Source organism: Pelodiscus sinensis, chromosome 3 (assembly GCF_049634645.1).
Source record: "Pelodiscus sinensis isolate JC-2024 chromosome 3, ASM4963464v1, whole genome shotgun sequence".
Taxonomy (NCBI): Eukaryota; Metazoa; Chordata; order Testudines; family Trionychidae; genus Pelodiscus; species Pelodiscus sinensis.
The window spans coordinates 87,951,846-87,968,739 of record NC_134713.1 but is presented as its reverse complement, the minus strand read 5'-3'; the positions used below and the strand labels follow the sequence as shown (position 1 = coordinate 87,968,739).

Genomic DNA, 16,894 nt, shown 5'->3' with positions numbered 1-16,894 from the left:
GCTTCTTGCGCAAATACTTTGATGCTCCCGCTCAGGGATAAGCCCTCTTGCACAAGAATACTTGCGCAAGAGGGCCAGTGTAAACGGGCACCTTAATTTTTTGCTCAAGAAAGCCTGATGGCTAAAATGGCCTTGGGAGCTTTCTTGTGCAAAAGTGCGTCTATACTGGGCACAGATGCTTTTGCACAAAAGCACTTTTTGCGCAAAAGCATCCGTGCCAATCTAGATGTTCTTTTGCAGAAATACTTTTAACGGAAAAACTTTTCCATTAAAAGTATTTCCACAAAATCATGCCAGTTTAGACGCAGCCAAGTGAGTCTTTGAGTGTCAATAAGCAAAGAGATCTAGTAAGTGAAAGGAATATAGAATAACACTTAGGGTGCATTACACAAATTGCATATCTTATTTCAAATCTATTTTGAAATAGCTTATTTTGAAATTTGGTATGTCTACACAGTGTCAAATTTCGAAATAACATGCTATTTTGATAAATAACTTAACCCTCATGGAACGAGGGTTACCGGGATGCCGAAATATCATGCCTGTTATTTTGAAAAATATTTTAAAATAACGGGTGGCTTGTGTAGATGCAGTGTAGCTATTTCGAGATAGCCGTGCAGCGTAGATGTCTCCTTATACACCACCAAGAACTGATGGGGAGAAAGATAAGCTAATTTTTTTCTATGTACACCCGAAAGGGAGAATCATTCAATCAGAGAGGATCAGTAAAAAAAGCCTATTAGGAAAAATGGCAATTATGTTGTGAGGACAAGAAATAATAAAAGGCTACCATCCCCCTGGAAGAAAACACTGTCATGATCAGGAATGATAATATCTCCATCAGTAGGTTGTGCTGAATCTTTATTAGGGCTATATACTTGCCGTGTTTTGATATTATAGGCTGGCTAGATAGAAAGATAGAAGGGTTAGGAAGAAGTAAAGTCCTACCCCGGATGCTGGAGTTGTTACTTGCAGTGTCCCAGTACAGGATTTGATTTCTGTAAGTGGCTGTTATAATACTCATATCCTGGACACATTAAAGGGAATGACAAAACTCTCATTTACTTCAACTGTACCACGATTTGGCCTTATTTATTGATCATTTGTTTGTTTTCCATTCTCCTTAAGTGACGAGGAGTCCTGTGGCACCTTATAGACTAACTGAAGTGTAGGAGCATAAGCTTTCGTGGGCAAAGACCCACTTCGTCAGATGCATGTAGTGGAAATTTCCAGAGGCAGGTGTAACTATGCAGGCCAGGATCAGGCTGGAGATGACGAGGTGGATCCAATCAAGGAGGATGAGGCCCACTTCTAGCAGCTGATCTGGAGGTGTGAATTTCAAGAGAGCAGAAGCTGCTTTTGTAGTTAGGGAGCCAGTCACAGTCTTTGTTTAATCCAGAGTTGATTGTGTCAAACTTAAAGATGAACTGTAGCTCAGCAGTTTCTCTTTGAAGTCTGGTCCTGAAGTTTTTTTGCTGCAGGATGGCTATTTTTAGATCTGCAATTGTGTGTCCAGATTGAAGTGTTCCCCTACAGGTTTTTGTATGTTGCCATTCCTAATATCAGATTTGTGTCCATTGATTCTTTTACGTAGGGACTGTCCAGTTTGGCCGATGTATATAGCAGTGGGGCATTGTTGGCACATGATGGCATATATTACGTTGGTAGATGTGCAGGAGAATGTACCAGTGACAGTATGGCTGATCTGGTTAGGTCCTGTGATGGTGTTGCTGGTGTATATATGTGGGCAGAGTTGGCACCGAGGTTTGCACCTGAAGCATATTCTCACCAGCAACTACACACCACACCATAATAACTCGAACTCAGGAACCAATCCTTGCTACTAACCTCAGTGCCTTGCTTCTAACAACTAGAAGCAGCTGCCGGAGCACTTTCGGGTTGCAGTTGGTGCCGGACTATCAGGCGTACTGGACCACTGGATGCCGGACCACCGGAGTTTTACTGTATATGGCGCTTGACCCGCCTCCACCCCCAAACTCAGTTTAACCTCCAGCATTTATAATAGTGTTAAATATAAAACATGTTTTTAATTTATAACAGGGGGTACACTTGGAGGCTTTCTGTGTGAAAGGCATCACCAATACAAAACTTTGAGAACTACTAATTAGGCACTTACGATAAAATTTTAAAAAGCAGCTATGTGAGTTAGGAGTGTGGATAAGTCACTTTTGACAATATTGTCTCCAAATTTGTATTAACTTTCAAATCCCATCCTGGGTGCATGAATATGCATTTAGAAGTGTAACTTCAGGCTCCCTGATTTGAAAATCTTGGGTTTAGTGTAAAAATAAATATTTATGTTGTCATATATTACTGAAATCAACCATCATTAATCTTCTGCTCCTAAAATTAAGAACAAATTGTGACAATTTCTGAATTGAAGGACAATTTAGATATTTGCTTAAATTTTACTATTTGTTATGTACTTAGGATGAGGGAAAAAAACACACTGTTGCCTTTAACCGTAACTTGATGCTCTAAAATATATTAAGGAATGTTGACCTAGTAAATTATTACTTATATGGAAAAAATAAAAGAGAGAGCTTGGGGGCTTTATTTAGATCACTTCTGTTGTTGTAAATGGTGCTGCCAGTTTGTTTATTTTTTTATATCCTATAGCAATGGCAGATTATTATGATAAATGATTCAGATCCCTGCAATGGACACCTTTTAAAATTTCCATATCTGGCAACTACTAGGCACTTCTTAAAGGCTTTAGTAGACCCCTTAGCTAGAGAGCATCGCTGTAAGCTGCTTCATGATTAATTTCATCTAAATGTGGTAATTATCAAGCTTTGAAGTAGTGCCTGCAAAACATGCTTTCACAGAAAGTTAGTGGAAGCAGAGGATTAACTCAGAAATGTTTTGGTTCAGAGCAACATATCACCCAAATATAAATGTGTTTTCCCCTGGAATTTTTCAGGGCTTTTCATTGGAATGCTTGGCAGTCATTTATGTTAGCTTATCTCAGATCACCCTGCTGGTGACAATATAGACATCAATTTAAATTCAGGCAACTTGGTGTTGTTGTTGCCAGTAATAGTCTAGTACTGTTTTGCATTTGAAGTCTATTCTATTTTGGCGGCTTTCATGCTGGAATAATATTTCTAGTGTTGGTGTTTCTAGTGTCTAGGAAGTAATGAATATATAATTTATTTATGGTGAGAATCTAAATACTGTATTAGCTCTATTGACCCACTGTCACTCTAGCAGTTTCTTCATGTTTCATGTGTCACAGGTTGCTGCCTGTGCCAATTCAAGTAGCAGAGTCGGTATTTAAGAGTTACTAATATTGAGGTCATTGTGTCATAATTACCACAGCCGTGTGCCCAGATAAAAATCCTTAAAGCAGGGTGTTAAGTTCATTATAACCAACAAGCTTCCATTCACCAAATACCTCTCTGCCCAGCTCTCTCCCACACCATAAAGATCAAGCCACAACATATCCCCTTTATTCTCAACATGAATAAAGTCTTGCCTGTGTACAGAGTTGCACCAGTTTAACGAAAGGCATGGCAAGCTCAAGGTTATTTAAACTAGAGGATAAAGCTGCATGGTCCAGCTTATTTTTTATTTTGTTTAAGTCAATCAGTAACAGGTTTTACCTACTCTTAAAGAGATTACTGATCTTGACTTAAATCAGAAATAATAACTGTGTTCACACCGCCTTTTGCACTGAGTTAGTCTAAATTTACATTTTATATTAAACTGGCACAACTTTCTAAGTAACTGATCCCAATGCACATGCAAACTTTGTGGGTATCTCATCTCCGCAGCAGTCACGTCTATTGTACTTATCTGTCTGTCTGGTTTTGTGTGCGTATTAAAAAAAATCCTTTACAGGTAATAAAGAACCCATCATGTCCAAAGAACCTAAATGCAAGCTGTTTTAAACATGTTTCAGTGTTCCCAAATAATCGTAATTAAAATTGTTGAAGATGGAAAGAAGAAAGTGCCTTCACAATTTATAATTGAAAAATGACATGTTTAAACTTCAGCTGCCTCTTCTTTTCAATACCTACACTATTTCTAATTCCTCCTTTTCCTTGACAGTGGCAGTTTTGCCTCCCCATTTTTTTATCACCTGTCTACAATAGCAGAGGTTCTCACAGTAGAAAAATATTTCGAATGATCTTGCTGGGTGTGAGGTTTGTAGAAAAGCTGAGAAGGCTTATGTACTTGTAGGTTTCTGAAGAAATGCCCAAGTACTCTCAAACTGCCAATCCTTGCCTTCTTTGTGCACCTAAAACAGAGGTGGGGAACCTCAGGCCCAGAGGCCGGATAAGTCTTGCCTGACTCTGGCCCCCAAGGATCAGGGCTCCCCCCTAGCATTGGGGAGCCCATGCTATCACTCTAGCCCCGCCTCTGCCCCTCCACAGGACTGTGGCACACAAAATCTACTAACCTTGGCCCCATAGGCTATGATGTGCAAAAGGAATGTGGGGAGTATCTTTCTGCTTCTCAGCGAGGGGCCATATCAGTGAGGGTTTGGGGGGGGTTGTTTTTGTTTTCTTCTATTTGTGTGCAGCCCCTGACTGATTTTAATGTGGGTCAGTGGTCCCCGACCCAAAAAAGTTTCCCCACCCCTGACCTTAAAGGTTCCCGCAGAAGGAGTTCTGTGTATGTAGTAATTTCAGGTTTGGGCTCTTAATCATAAATCTCAAAACAATGTTTCAAGAAAATATCATAGTAGCCCTGGAATCTTTATTTCTACAGTAGTGCTTCCCCATAGCTAATACGCTCATCATGCATTATTTTTTAGGTCAGACTTCAATTGATCAGACTGTTTGCACTGAACGTGGGGGACATTTTTAAAGCTTATGGAATTTGTTAATCTTTGAAGGACCATCCTTGACTCAAATACTACAAATAAGTAATAAGTAAAATTATTGGTGCCCAGAAATTTGGGGATGCTAACCAGACTCTCAAATCTATTACTGATCTTTCCTTATCTGCGTAGAAGGAGTTTCAACCATCTCTGTAGCACTGTCTCCCCTCTTCTCAGCACCTTATGGAAGTATCTCCCATGGGAGTCAAGATCCATGTTTTGAGAAGGGCCTCAGTGCAAAAACATCCCTCCTAAGTCTGGCCTGAAAATTGATACAAATCAAGAGTCTGGTCCTACGAAAAACAAGGCCTGTGGGTAATGTTATTCATTTGAGTTATCCTATTGAATCAATGTGATGACTCTATAAGAGTAAAACTACTCACACACCTTTTGCTTTACCTTTTGCACTGTAACCAAGTCAGGATAAACCTGTATAAGAGAGTGGTGCAAGGCAGGTATATTAGCTCTAGAATGATAAAGGCCCTTTTCCCTATAACCTGAAAAGAGTTTATCTCAGGCCAGTTAGGGACTCCTGAGTCCAATTAAGGGCTTCCTGACACTTTTTAAAACCCCTCCATCAGTGAGAAAGGAGGAGGAGAGACAAGTTGCTGCTAGGCTACTGGCAGCAGGGAGAAAGGCATCTCCAGGGTGAAGGCTGCTCTCCTTCTGACAGTGGATGCTATGTTACTGATTGCCTATGCAGGGGAAGGACAACTCCAGAGTTAAATAGAGAATAAAGATGTCATCAGAGCTCATGGGGAGAATATGTAATTCCAGTGAATCCTTGAGATCTGTAGGGTTTGTTGATTGTACAGTGGGGGTGCTGAGAGTCATTGAATAAAACTACAAAGCCTGAATGTGATAGAAACCACTGCAAGTTACAGGGGGTTTTGCCACACTTGAGCATCCCTGGTCTCAGCACCCCTACACATGCCCCCACAAAGGGATAGAGTAAAGTTTCTCCCTTTGTTTTGTGTTGTGAATTTGTGGAGTGCTCTTCATCTGGCTTGAGAGCTTCCTGAAAAATATTGGGAAATAAGCCCCAAAGGGGAAAATAAACACCATATGGCAAGGAGCTCCTACACTGCCAGAGGTGGAAACACTGAGCCTGGCGAGATGTAGGAGGTGCCTTCCTCAGTCCCACTGACTTGGGAATCTCTTTAAAGAGTAATTCTAGAGAGAGCTGCCTTTATGGGACATCTTGGCAACCTGACTCCAAAGCAGCTGCATTGCCTGAGAGTTAAAGGGAGGGTAAAGATATGTTCAGAGCCCACGGGGAGAAATATGTAATTCCAGTGAATCCCTGAGCTTTATAAGGTTTGTTGATTGAATCTCCTGCTTTTTTGCAGGGCTGGGGACCTAGATAGAAATGATAAGGAAACTCTTTAACAATGTCTCCTCTTAAAGATCTTATTTAAAGAAGGATGAGCCCTCCAGAGTAATTATAGTGCTGTAGTACTAATTTACTGCATCATTTTAAACGGATACAAACAAACCAATCCCACACTTGTTAAACTTTATATTTTGTTTTCATTATGTTTTACAAGACAGGCTGATGCATTTTTCATGAACTTCTCAATATACTAGAGGGGAAGAACTGGAAATTGCATTTCTGATTTAGCCATCGTCTTTTTTTCCTTTTTAATAACATTGTGACAGATGTGAAGGATTAACTAACATTTTGTTGGCATTCTGTAATTCAGATTGTGATTAAAATGATTATTTCCTTTTGCAGTATGAAAATGTGAATTGTAAGTCAGAGAATACATGTATTGTTTTAGTTGGCACACCAAATTCCATTAGGAAAACCAGTAGACTCGGATTTATGAAAAATTGTTAAATTATCTTGGTTGAAGCACAGTCTATTCTAGCAGTTACTCAGGATGCAAAGTATTAGCTAAACTCTAGTACACAGTGGATGTACCCAGTGGATTCAATCTAGTTCTTTTGTGCAGTGTTTGGACAAGATTATTGGAGGTCTTTTACAAGTACCCTTTCCTTTCACAGCTTTGAACTGTGACCCAGGGAGGTTCCTTTGCCCCAGCCCAGAGTGAGTTTGCATGTATACTATGATTGGACCAAAACCAGTTGACCTACAATGACATGATTTGTCTGGCCTTGAGTCTCCATGTAGAAAGATTTAAGCATCTGCAGGGTCTAATGCAATAGTAACTAAGCAGTGGCTCCAGGATCAGTCTTCACCATGGGGAGAAGGAAACCTCTGGCTCATGACAGCAATTGATAGGAAAAACTTAAAAAAACAACGAATAGACCAGTAGCACCTTCAAGACAAACAAAGCATATAATAGTATGAGCTTTCGTGGGCTCAACCCACTTCTTCAGATAATGACAGGTTACTCTAAAGAGGAAAAACATTTTTTTCTAAGTGTATTCATGCCTATGGATCAGTTGAGTGTATGGGTACTTCTATTGTTCTAATAATCTCTTCATTCTTCATTAAGGACTGTATTTTTCATGTACAGACTTCTTTTAGACTTCTGTATTTTTATGCTATAACACTTGGCAGTAAGTTATTTAATTTGTTCTCTTTAAGGGCCAGCAAAAGCTCCTGCAGCCAAACCAGCCCTTCTAAAAGTACCGGCACCAGGTAAGAATAACTTTCTCTACGTTTTCAGTGTATGTCTCATGTTTGTAAAGCTTGTTTATTGCATCATAGCACCATCTACTGGATTATACAAAAGGCCTCTGGTGTAATCCATTTAATCTAAAAGATGTATTTTGTTGTGAATTCTCTAAAGAGAATAGTGGTTTCTTGCATAGGTTAGATCCATAACATTCTTAGATCAAATGGCCTCTGATACCTACTTCAGCAGTGCTCTCAAACTTTCAGGAATGTTTTGAATTTCTCACGGCAGCTACAACATTAGAGGGGTGGTTTTTTAGCAATATTAGAGGTATGGTGCTTAGAAAGTAGCTCTGAATCAAAATATATGCTATGAAAAGCCAAAGACTAGAGATATTTAATTGCAGGTTGTAGAGCACTTCTTCATAAAATAAATGCTATTTTTTGTTAATGTGAACTGTCTTTCTTTGTTTCTCCTGTATTCTCCCTTATCCTCTCCCCACAAAGAAAATCTACTCTCTGAATTTTAGTTCTCATGATTAAAAGTTGGTTATTTTATGGCTTGAATCCTGTAATTTTAAATAGAAAAAGCAAAGAATGTTCTGAGGGAATTTTGATGCCTGATAGAGCTCCTCAACAGGAAATTGAAGGTATCTATAGCATGACCAAGTTCAGTAAATGTACAGTACTTGATTGTCAAAACTGATATTCCAAATTTTTCTTGGTTTTCCTTGCTAACAGGGCTTGTTTATGACCAGATTTCCAGTTCAGTTCCATAGACTCAGAAAATTCAGATAATTCTAATAAATCTCCAAAGTTATGAACATTTATCAGAACTAAATGTTTATTCTCTTTAAGTATGGAATATGCTACCTTTTTGTGCATTTCCCAAGCTAGAGTGGAAATAAGAAACTTACTTCTAAACCTCGTGTAAGTCTTCTGATAGCACTACATGTGAACAGAATCCACACAGCACTAAGGTAACATCTACACTGCAGTTATTTAGGAATAAGCTATTCCGAAATAGTTATTCTGAAATAGCTAATTTCGAAATAGCACATCTAACTGCAGGGAAGCTTCAAAATTAGTCTGAGACATGCTTCCCTAATGTAGACATGCTATCTCGATTTAGAGCCCCAGGAAGAATAACTTAAAATGGCCCTGGTGAGGGACTATTTCAAAATAGCAGAAGTAGAGTGACTACACATGCCTTATTTCAAAATAGCTATTTCGAAATAGGCATTATTCTTCATGGAATGAGGTTTACAGAAGTTGGAATAAGCCATCCGTTATCCCCACCCCCCCCTTACAAATTCTGATGTAACAACTGAAAAAAAACCATTCATATGGAACGTTATCTTCCCTTAGGAAATACAAAATCAACACTTGCAACATGTTCAAGAACATTTAATTAGTTTTTGCAAGAATTGTTGAGATATACAACAACCAAACATGTCTACATTGAAAAAGTATTGTCTAAATTGCCAAAACTCGATAGTTGACTGATTATATCAAACATAATTATTTTATTTTTAGTTTCCAAGACACCAGCAGCAGCTAAAATAGCAGAAGGTAAGGAAAAAACCTTCATCTTTGCAGTTCATTTTCATCTGTAAAATTTTGCTGACTAAGGGAAGCAATGTAGCAAATTAACATCATTTATGGGACTGTAAAATACGTGTTAGAGGGAAAATGTTCTTTTAAATAGCTGGGCTCTAGCAAATATCTTCTTCTGGAAAGCTTCTGTGGGAAACTATTAAGAGGTACGGGAAATACTTAAAAGCACAGATAACACACATGACTGCCATTAAATGATAAGATCTATTCTTTTTTAAATAACAGTAATAATTTAAGTGTATGTTTGAGAAGTGCAAGTATTTCAATTTATTTTTCATGTTAACCATCAGCAGGTGGCTCTGTAGATCCATGTGTTAAGACAGTATTCTAATCTTATTCTGATCTTACTATTTCTTCTTCCATATCGCTTCCAAGATCTTTTTTTTTTTTCTCAGTCTATATTGCTACATCTCTTGTCCACAACCCTATCTCCTTTCATAGAATCACAGAATCATAGAACACTAAGACTGGAAGGGACTTTGAGAGGTCATCGAGTCCATTCCGCCCGCCCCCCCTCCTGCCTCCCCGCCACGGCAGGACCAAGTACTGTCTAGGTCATCCCTAAAAGGTGTCTGTTTAGCCTGCTCTTAAATATCTCCAGTGATAGAGATTGCACAACCTCCCTGGGCAATTTATTCCAGTGTTTAACCACCCTGACAGTTAGGAAGTTTTTCTAATGTCCAACCTAAACCTCCCTTGCTGCAATTTAAGCCCATTGCTTTCATAACGTCAACTTCCTTGATGTAGTACTTGGAAAAATCTGTATTGACTGAAATATTGGGAGGTAGAGTCAAGGCTCTGGCATGTCTAACTATTGTGGAGAGTAGGAATAGGCTTGGAAGAAGGTATGCAGAGGTTTAGGTTTCACTCCCCTTATGCTTCTGTGTGGACGTGGAGAGTGGGAAATGACCTAACTCTGAATGGGAAAAGAAATATTAGTGTGTGATCTATATCATAATGTATACCCACAAGGAGGCAGAGTTAAGGTTGCAAAGGCTTTCTTTTTTCCACTTCTCCCAACTTTAGAATGCTTCACTTTGGAATCTTAAAATCTTTAAATACAGGATTTTAATGTATTTTAATGGCATGTAAAGTAGTTCATTCTCAGAACAATTTAGTTTTCTAATCTGATATCTGATTCTTATTCTTCAATAGAGTTCTTTAAAAATAGAATCCAAGACATTTCACAACTTTTGCTAGGACTCTGAAACATTCACCCAGTTAGCATATTATGGCTTAATGTGAAGTGAGCTTCCACGATATTCACCAATACTGTAAAAATATATATTCAGCCAAATTTGTTTTTAATGAATTTTCAATAATTCCTTCTGCACTATTGCTGATTATGAAAATGTAAAATAGACTCTTTCTCCCTTGTAAGTATTACTGATCTTGCATGCCTGCAACAGTGTAATGTGTGATTTACTATTTAATATATTGGAAGTAGTGTTTTGTTACTTAGACTGGAGTATGACAGTCCTTCAGGAACAAGGCAGGGGGAGCAAGCTATCTGTTAAATAGAGAAGTTGCTATTCAGGCTTTTGCCTTTCTTATAGTGATAAGAGGAGAATGAGATCTAAGCCATGTAAATGATTTTTTTTAAAATATCTGTTGTTTGTGTGAATGTCTTCCAAGGGGTTTGCTTGATATCTGACAGATTATAAAAGCACTGGAATATTCACAATTAACTGTTGATTTGCATGATTTTGGGGGCAAGGTCAGCAAAATACTTAGGCACATATTTAAGAGTTTCATTCTTCAGCAAAGCATTTAGTCATATGTTAAGTATTTTGCTGAATAAGGGTCATAAGGGCTAAATACTCTGTGACTGACATCTCAGGCTGTGCATCTGCTATAAATGCTATCTTGCTAATCTTGTATTACATTGAATAAGCAGTTTTCAGGGAATAAATGGGCTCAATTTTTAGTTTTAAAGTTGAGCCCAATAACCTATATACCAAACATAGTCTTTGAATACACTGTGCAAAATCTATCATTTTCTCTTTCAAAGTGCCCAAAAATAGTGCACAGCATTTTCCTCTTACATAACGGTTCCTGCATAATCTTTGAATGCCCAAGTTTGGAGCTTTAAATATTCAAAAATAGCTGATGCTGACATGCCTTATTTTGTTGCATACACTAAAATGCTTCTAGCATTTTTTTTTGACTGTCAGAGCTGCACACTACTCCTGATGCTTTTTGTTGGTTTGATAATGTCCTTCAAGACATCTCCCTTGCTGAGAAGTTCTGTGGGTGTTCTATGCTCTGCTATGCATCTGCAGAACCCTTCGCGAGTATCTAACCATTAGGTGATCATGTACATTAATCTAATGTTCTAGGGCCATAGAACTGTACAGAATTAGAAATTACAAAATTTGAACTGATCAGGTATTTTCCAACAAACTATTTTTTATCAGAAAATGCAGATTCCTTGAAGCCAAACCTTTTTATGATAGAGGATGAGTTTTGATGACAATTAAGCCCTGGAATGGGTTATCTAAGGAGGCTCTAGAACAGCAGTGGGTAAGCCCTGGTCCAAGGACCACATGCGGCCCAGCAAGGTTCTATGTTTCATGCACAAGACATTTTGTTTACCCGTTCCCATGCGCAGGGTTGTCAAGTTTCTCTGGCTGCTGTCCAAGTCAGTTTATTCCACAGTCATTACTAAAGTGACACACACTTAAAGCAAGTGCACATGAAGTGAGATGCATGCTGATTGTACACATCATTGACTATGAGAGCCATGAGCTCCCATTGCATCCAATCAAAGGTCTGTTATGGTTCTACCAACACACTCCGCAAATCCACAAATTCTAGGTGTACAAGCGCAGTTAGCAAAATTACCCTATCCCAGAAACTATCTTGGTTATGACAATCTTGCAGTCCACTGAGATGGAGGGCCACTTGTGTGGCCCACTTACTACCCTAGGTTACCCATTGCTGCAGTAAAATCACCACCATAATTTTTAAGAACAGATTAGAGAAACAGGTATTGGGAATAGCCCTGCCTCTATGCAGAGGGATAGATTATTTGACCTCTTTAGGTCTCTTCCAGCCTGACTTTTTTGTGATTCAATAATTAAATGTTGTCACAGAAACCTAATGTTTGGAAATACACCACAGATCCGTCTGCTACTCCCCCTAAAAAGAAGATGAAGGAGGAATACAAATGCCAGGAAAGATCTACTGCCAGTCAGTGATCCTCTGACTCTACAAAGAAATTAAAATAGACTTTTTTTTTACTGGTTGTGCCTCAGAATCAGTTTGTTTAAGTTGTACGTTTTTTAGAGTGATGGAATGTATTTGTGTCTGAGATGGCTGATTCTGCTTTGTTGTGCATTAAAAATGGACATCTTTGTCCACACTAAGTTTATGATTCTGAATGGCTTTAGGGAAGGCTCTGTCAATGGTTAATTCCTTACCTCTGATGTCATGTTAACTCCATTTCAGACTCGGAGGATTAACAGTTTTCTCTAGAGCCAAATTTCCTTGTTTTTCAAACCTCTACATAGGCTTCAGTACTTTGTAAATTGGTGGGAAATTAGGAAACAAAAATTTCCTTCCGGGAATTAATCTAGTGTTGCTGTTTCTGATCTGGAGGCTTTTAGGGATATGCCTATGCAGCTTCAGTAAAAGAGTATCATTCTTCTAAGAGTAAAGGGGCAAGCACCCATTGGTGTCTACCCATCTGTGCCCTAATGGGCATTCTGACCTGAGTGTTTTCATCTACCTGTGATTCATTTCCCAAATTGCAGTTCTAAGCAATGATATTTCTGAGATTGCCTCAGAGGAAGGGTTGAAGGAACAGGCACAACAGACGTAGCATCTATATTCTTTTTGTCATTTGCCTCTGATTCTGTCCTGACTTACCCTGCTTCTCCAGAATACAACAGAGCATATCAGAATCTAGTGGGGTGACTGGCTGTGTCTGTGGATATTCCTTTGGCTTCCATAGAGTCTAAGTTGCTGGAATTATCAGGCATATTGGAGTGACACGAAAAGGAGAAGGTTTCTCTTCCTCTGAAAAAAATATATCCTGAAGATGTAAGAAAGACATGGTGCCATCCAGCATGTCTGGGAAGCCAGATTCTACTGCCCAGGTTCCCATGGTTGGAGTAGAACTATTGTTCTATCATGCTTCCCCAAGATCTTTGTTTCTGTCAGTGACTTTCAATTCTTTTCACTCGGGAAACATTTTTTTCTATTTGATCCTACTGATGGATTCATAAAAGCTAACCTGGCTTGGGTGGGAAAGTTGTTAGCTATGTTTAATTAAGAGTGGTCAGGTATCAGATGGTTGTATTTATGTTTCTCTGAAGAAATGGTGCCACTATTATTTCAGGCATGGCAGGAGATCTCTTCAGATTAATGATTTCTGGAGATTGCATGTTTTTCCTGGGTGAGGATATACCAAAACCTATTCTTCCTTCTCCATCATTCTGAAGAGAAACTATGTCATGTCATTTACTAAAGGGAAGCCATAAAGCTGGTGTGAAAACCATAATAAGGGAGGAGGTCATTCCCCTCCTGATATTCTTACATCAGAAAACAAGGGAATCACCTTCCTGTATTAGTGCTCTTCAGAAATTGAAGAAAAATGGGTAACAAATGCTTGAAGAAGTCAATAGGAAAATTGCAAGCAAGCAAACAAAAAGATACAACACTGTTAGCTTCCCAATCTAAAGATTTGTGGTGTATGCCATACTGAACAGGATTTGGCAGTTCTGTGTTTTTGTGAATATAAAATAGGATTTATTACAATCTTTGTGTCAGAAATTGAGTATTCCAGTGCAGAAATTGGTTTCCCTGAAATATAATCCAAATAGCCTAATGATATTCATTATAGTATAGTTTATATTTTAGGACAAAAAATAGGCAATTTAATAGATATTCAACTTTGTCACTGGTTTCACATGAATTTCACTTATTCACATGACTGCTTTAAGATTAAAATAATTTATCTGAATTAATTGAAAGGCATATATATAATGAGAGAGAGAGTAAAAATGGGAACATAGTGACTGTTTCTCTGCCAATGGGTAAGAGAAGATCACAGTTGAGAATTGGCTGCTGGTGAAGATATGTGGTACACTGCAGGAATACACCAACCCGAACACACCATTTGCAGATTAAGGAATGGAGTGGCATAAATAATAGCCTCAGAGATCTTCTTCTGTCTCTCCTCTCTCTAAAGATATATAAAAGATGCATCACCAGCAGCAAAACAAAATTGCATTTAGGTAGTTTCATGAACAATTAACAAACATTTTATTGCCTTTAAAAAAGGCAAACAATGGTTAGATAAAAACTTCAAAATTTGTAGAATCTGGTAAAACTTCAGACTAGTGTCAATCTTGAAAAAAAAATCAGTTACACATATGGTAAAATATGTATTTGTTCTGAGCCACAAGCTGTGATCTGGATAAAGATAGTTTTGTATTGGCTAATAAATTAATAAATTTTTATAAATTCATGACCAAATCTTACTGTTACAAATGCCATGGCAAATGTCAAATTTGTATATTGTACAACAGAAAACAATCTTGTTCTGTGTCACACTGACCATTAATTAATAGAAGAAAATACTTCTAAATTAGTAACAATGGCTTGAGCCCCAAAGGCAAGATCCAGATTTAAATTTTCCCAAAGCTTGTGGCTTTTGGGACAGGTTTTGGTGTAGTCCATTATAGTAGCAGTGTGGAAGTAAGTCACCCATAAATTCAGATTGTGATCCAACATTCATAAGTAATTCTGTTAGTTATTGCCTATATACTTCCCCGTTGAAAGATGTAGATATTTGTACAAAGGGATTCCATATGTTTCTGGAAGAACCTTGTTGAATTTGCTAAATAAAAATGAAATTTCAGGTTGTACAAAAATGTTTAAAGTGAAAGTCATACATATGGGCTGTGTCTAGACTGGCAAGTTTTTCTGCAAAATCATCTGCTTTTGCGGAAAAACTTGCCAGCTGTCTACACTGGCCGCTTGAATTTCCGCAAAAGCACTGACGATCTCATGTAAGATTGTCAGTGCTTTTGCGGAAATACTATGCTGCTCCCGTTCGGGCAAAAGTCTTTTTCCGAAAAACTTTTGCGCAAAAGAGCCAGTGTAGACAACAGAGATTTGTTTTCCGCAAAAAAGCCCTGATTGCGAAAATGACGATCAGGGCTTTTTTGCGGAAAAGCGTGTAAAGATTGGCCACGGATGCTTTTCCGCAAAAAGTGCTTTTGCGGAAAAGCATCCTGCCGATCTAGACGCACTTTTCCGGAAATGCTTTTAACAGAAAAGTTTTCCGTTAAAAGCATTTCCAGAAAATCATGCCAGTGTAGACGTAGCCATTCTGCCATACATGTTCTGTCCTGATTTTCCTGACCTGAGTTTAGAGAGACTGTGGGAAAATAGGGAGAAGTCAGTAGCCCTGAAGTCAAAGAAACTATCATTACATATTCTTCAATTTCAGAGAGGTAAACATAAGTGGGGGAAGAATATTTATTAAAATATGTTTATATACTATACATACAAATGAATTCTGAAGGAGTGTGCAGCAATGTTGAAGATGTTACTGAGATCACTGGTTAAATCAACCAAAGTACCTTCCAGACTCCATTCTTTCTTTTCCCCCCTCCTTCCCTTACATCCAAACATGCAAAAATAGTTTAGTTGCTTATACCTTATGAAATATTTACTTAATTTCCAAGCAGCATTAATTCATCTCTTTTCTTATTTAATATGAATTTTAGTCCATGATAATAGGAAATTTAACATTTCAGATAAACATCTCCAGCCCTTCCCCTCTCTCCCTGGTTGGCTATGCCCTACAGCCTTGAATCTGTGTTGTGGGGGACCAGTTGTATAGGTGGTGTGACTGATGTTCTGTGGAAATCTCATTGTGGAAGAGATTGGGAAACAGACCTTATATAATGTCAAATGTGTTTTCTCTTTAATTGCTTTTAAAGTCACCTATGAAATTAACTTTTAACAATCTGATATTGGCATTTCATCTGATTTCATTAGCTCAGCAGTGTCTGATCACTTCACAAAAAGTATTTTTAAGGGAGTAAATGTAACAGCATTACCAAAGTAGTGCTAAAACATTTTCCTTTTTTACATTTTCAGAATCATCCAAGAAGGAAAAGCTGGTGGAAACTGGTAAATAGCTCAATTTTTAGTCTTATTTTTCATCAGTGCTACTCAGTGTTTTAGTGGCAACTCCCACACAGTAATAACCAACCTTTTCTTATTTATTCCAGCCAAACCACCGAAGAAGGAAATACCTGTAGTAGCTCTAAAAGCACCTGGTAAAACATACACAAATCTACTTGAGTCTCATTTTCTTAATTTAATCTTAAACCTAAATTAACCCAAGAGCTGAGAAATGAACTGTTCTAGAAAAGAACAGATTAGCCAATTTACTCAAATTTATTAGAATTGTGATGGAGCATGATAACCTAGCCATTCTGTTGTACTTGAGAGCCAATGACATGCAGCTAAGCAGGACACCCTTATTCTTTTGAATGGCTAGATTTTTATTTCGGTTTCCTTCCTTTTTATTTGTGCAAGGGAGGAAGTAAGTCTGGCTCTGGAATGAAGAAGAAACTGTGTCAGGGTTTTTTCCCCATCCTCTTTTTTCAAACAACCAAACTGCATTCTTTTTTACAACAATATTTCATTTCAGTAGAAAGAGAAAAAGATTTCTTGCAGCCAGACTGTCCTTTGATTTCTGGCTGGATCCATTTCTCACACCCCTCCAAACACAGTCTTCACTCTTCTTATAGACTTCTTTGATGCCCCATTTTATAGATGAATCCAGTGTCTGCAGATGAGTTTCATGGCAATTTTTTCCA

At 38.2% G+C, this 16,894-nt stretch overlaps 1 protein-coding gene across 20 annotated transcripts in view; it reads left to right on the top strand.

Moving 5' to 3' along the window:
- Positions 1-16,894, top strand: part of TRDN (triadin) — a 322,289-nt gene that overhangs the window by 199,490 nt on the left and 105,905 nt on the right. For all 20 annotated transcript variants that reach the window (XM_075924079.1, XM_075924088.1, XM_075924085.1 and 17 more), the window contains 4 exons: positions 7,404-7,457; positions 8,970-9,005; positions 16,167-16,199; positions 16,301-16,348. In XM_075924079.1, the coding sequence (XP_075780194.1) occupies positions 7,404-7,457; positions 8,970-9,005; positions 16,167-16,199; positions 16,301-16,348 (171 nt within the window). The remainder of the gene's footprint in view (positions 1-7,403; positions 7,458-8,969; positions 9,006-16,166; positions 16,200-16,300; positions 16,349-16,894) is intronic.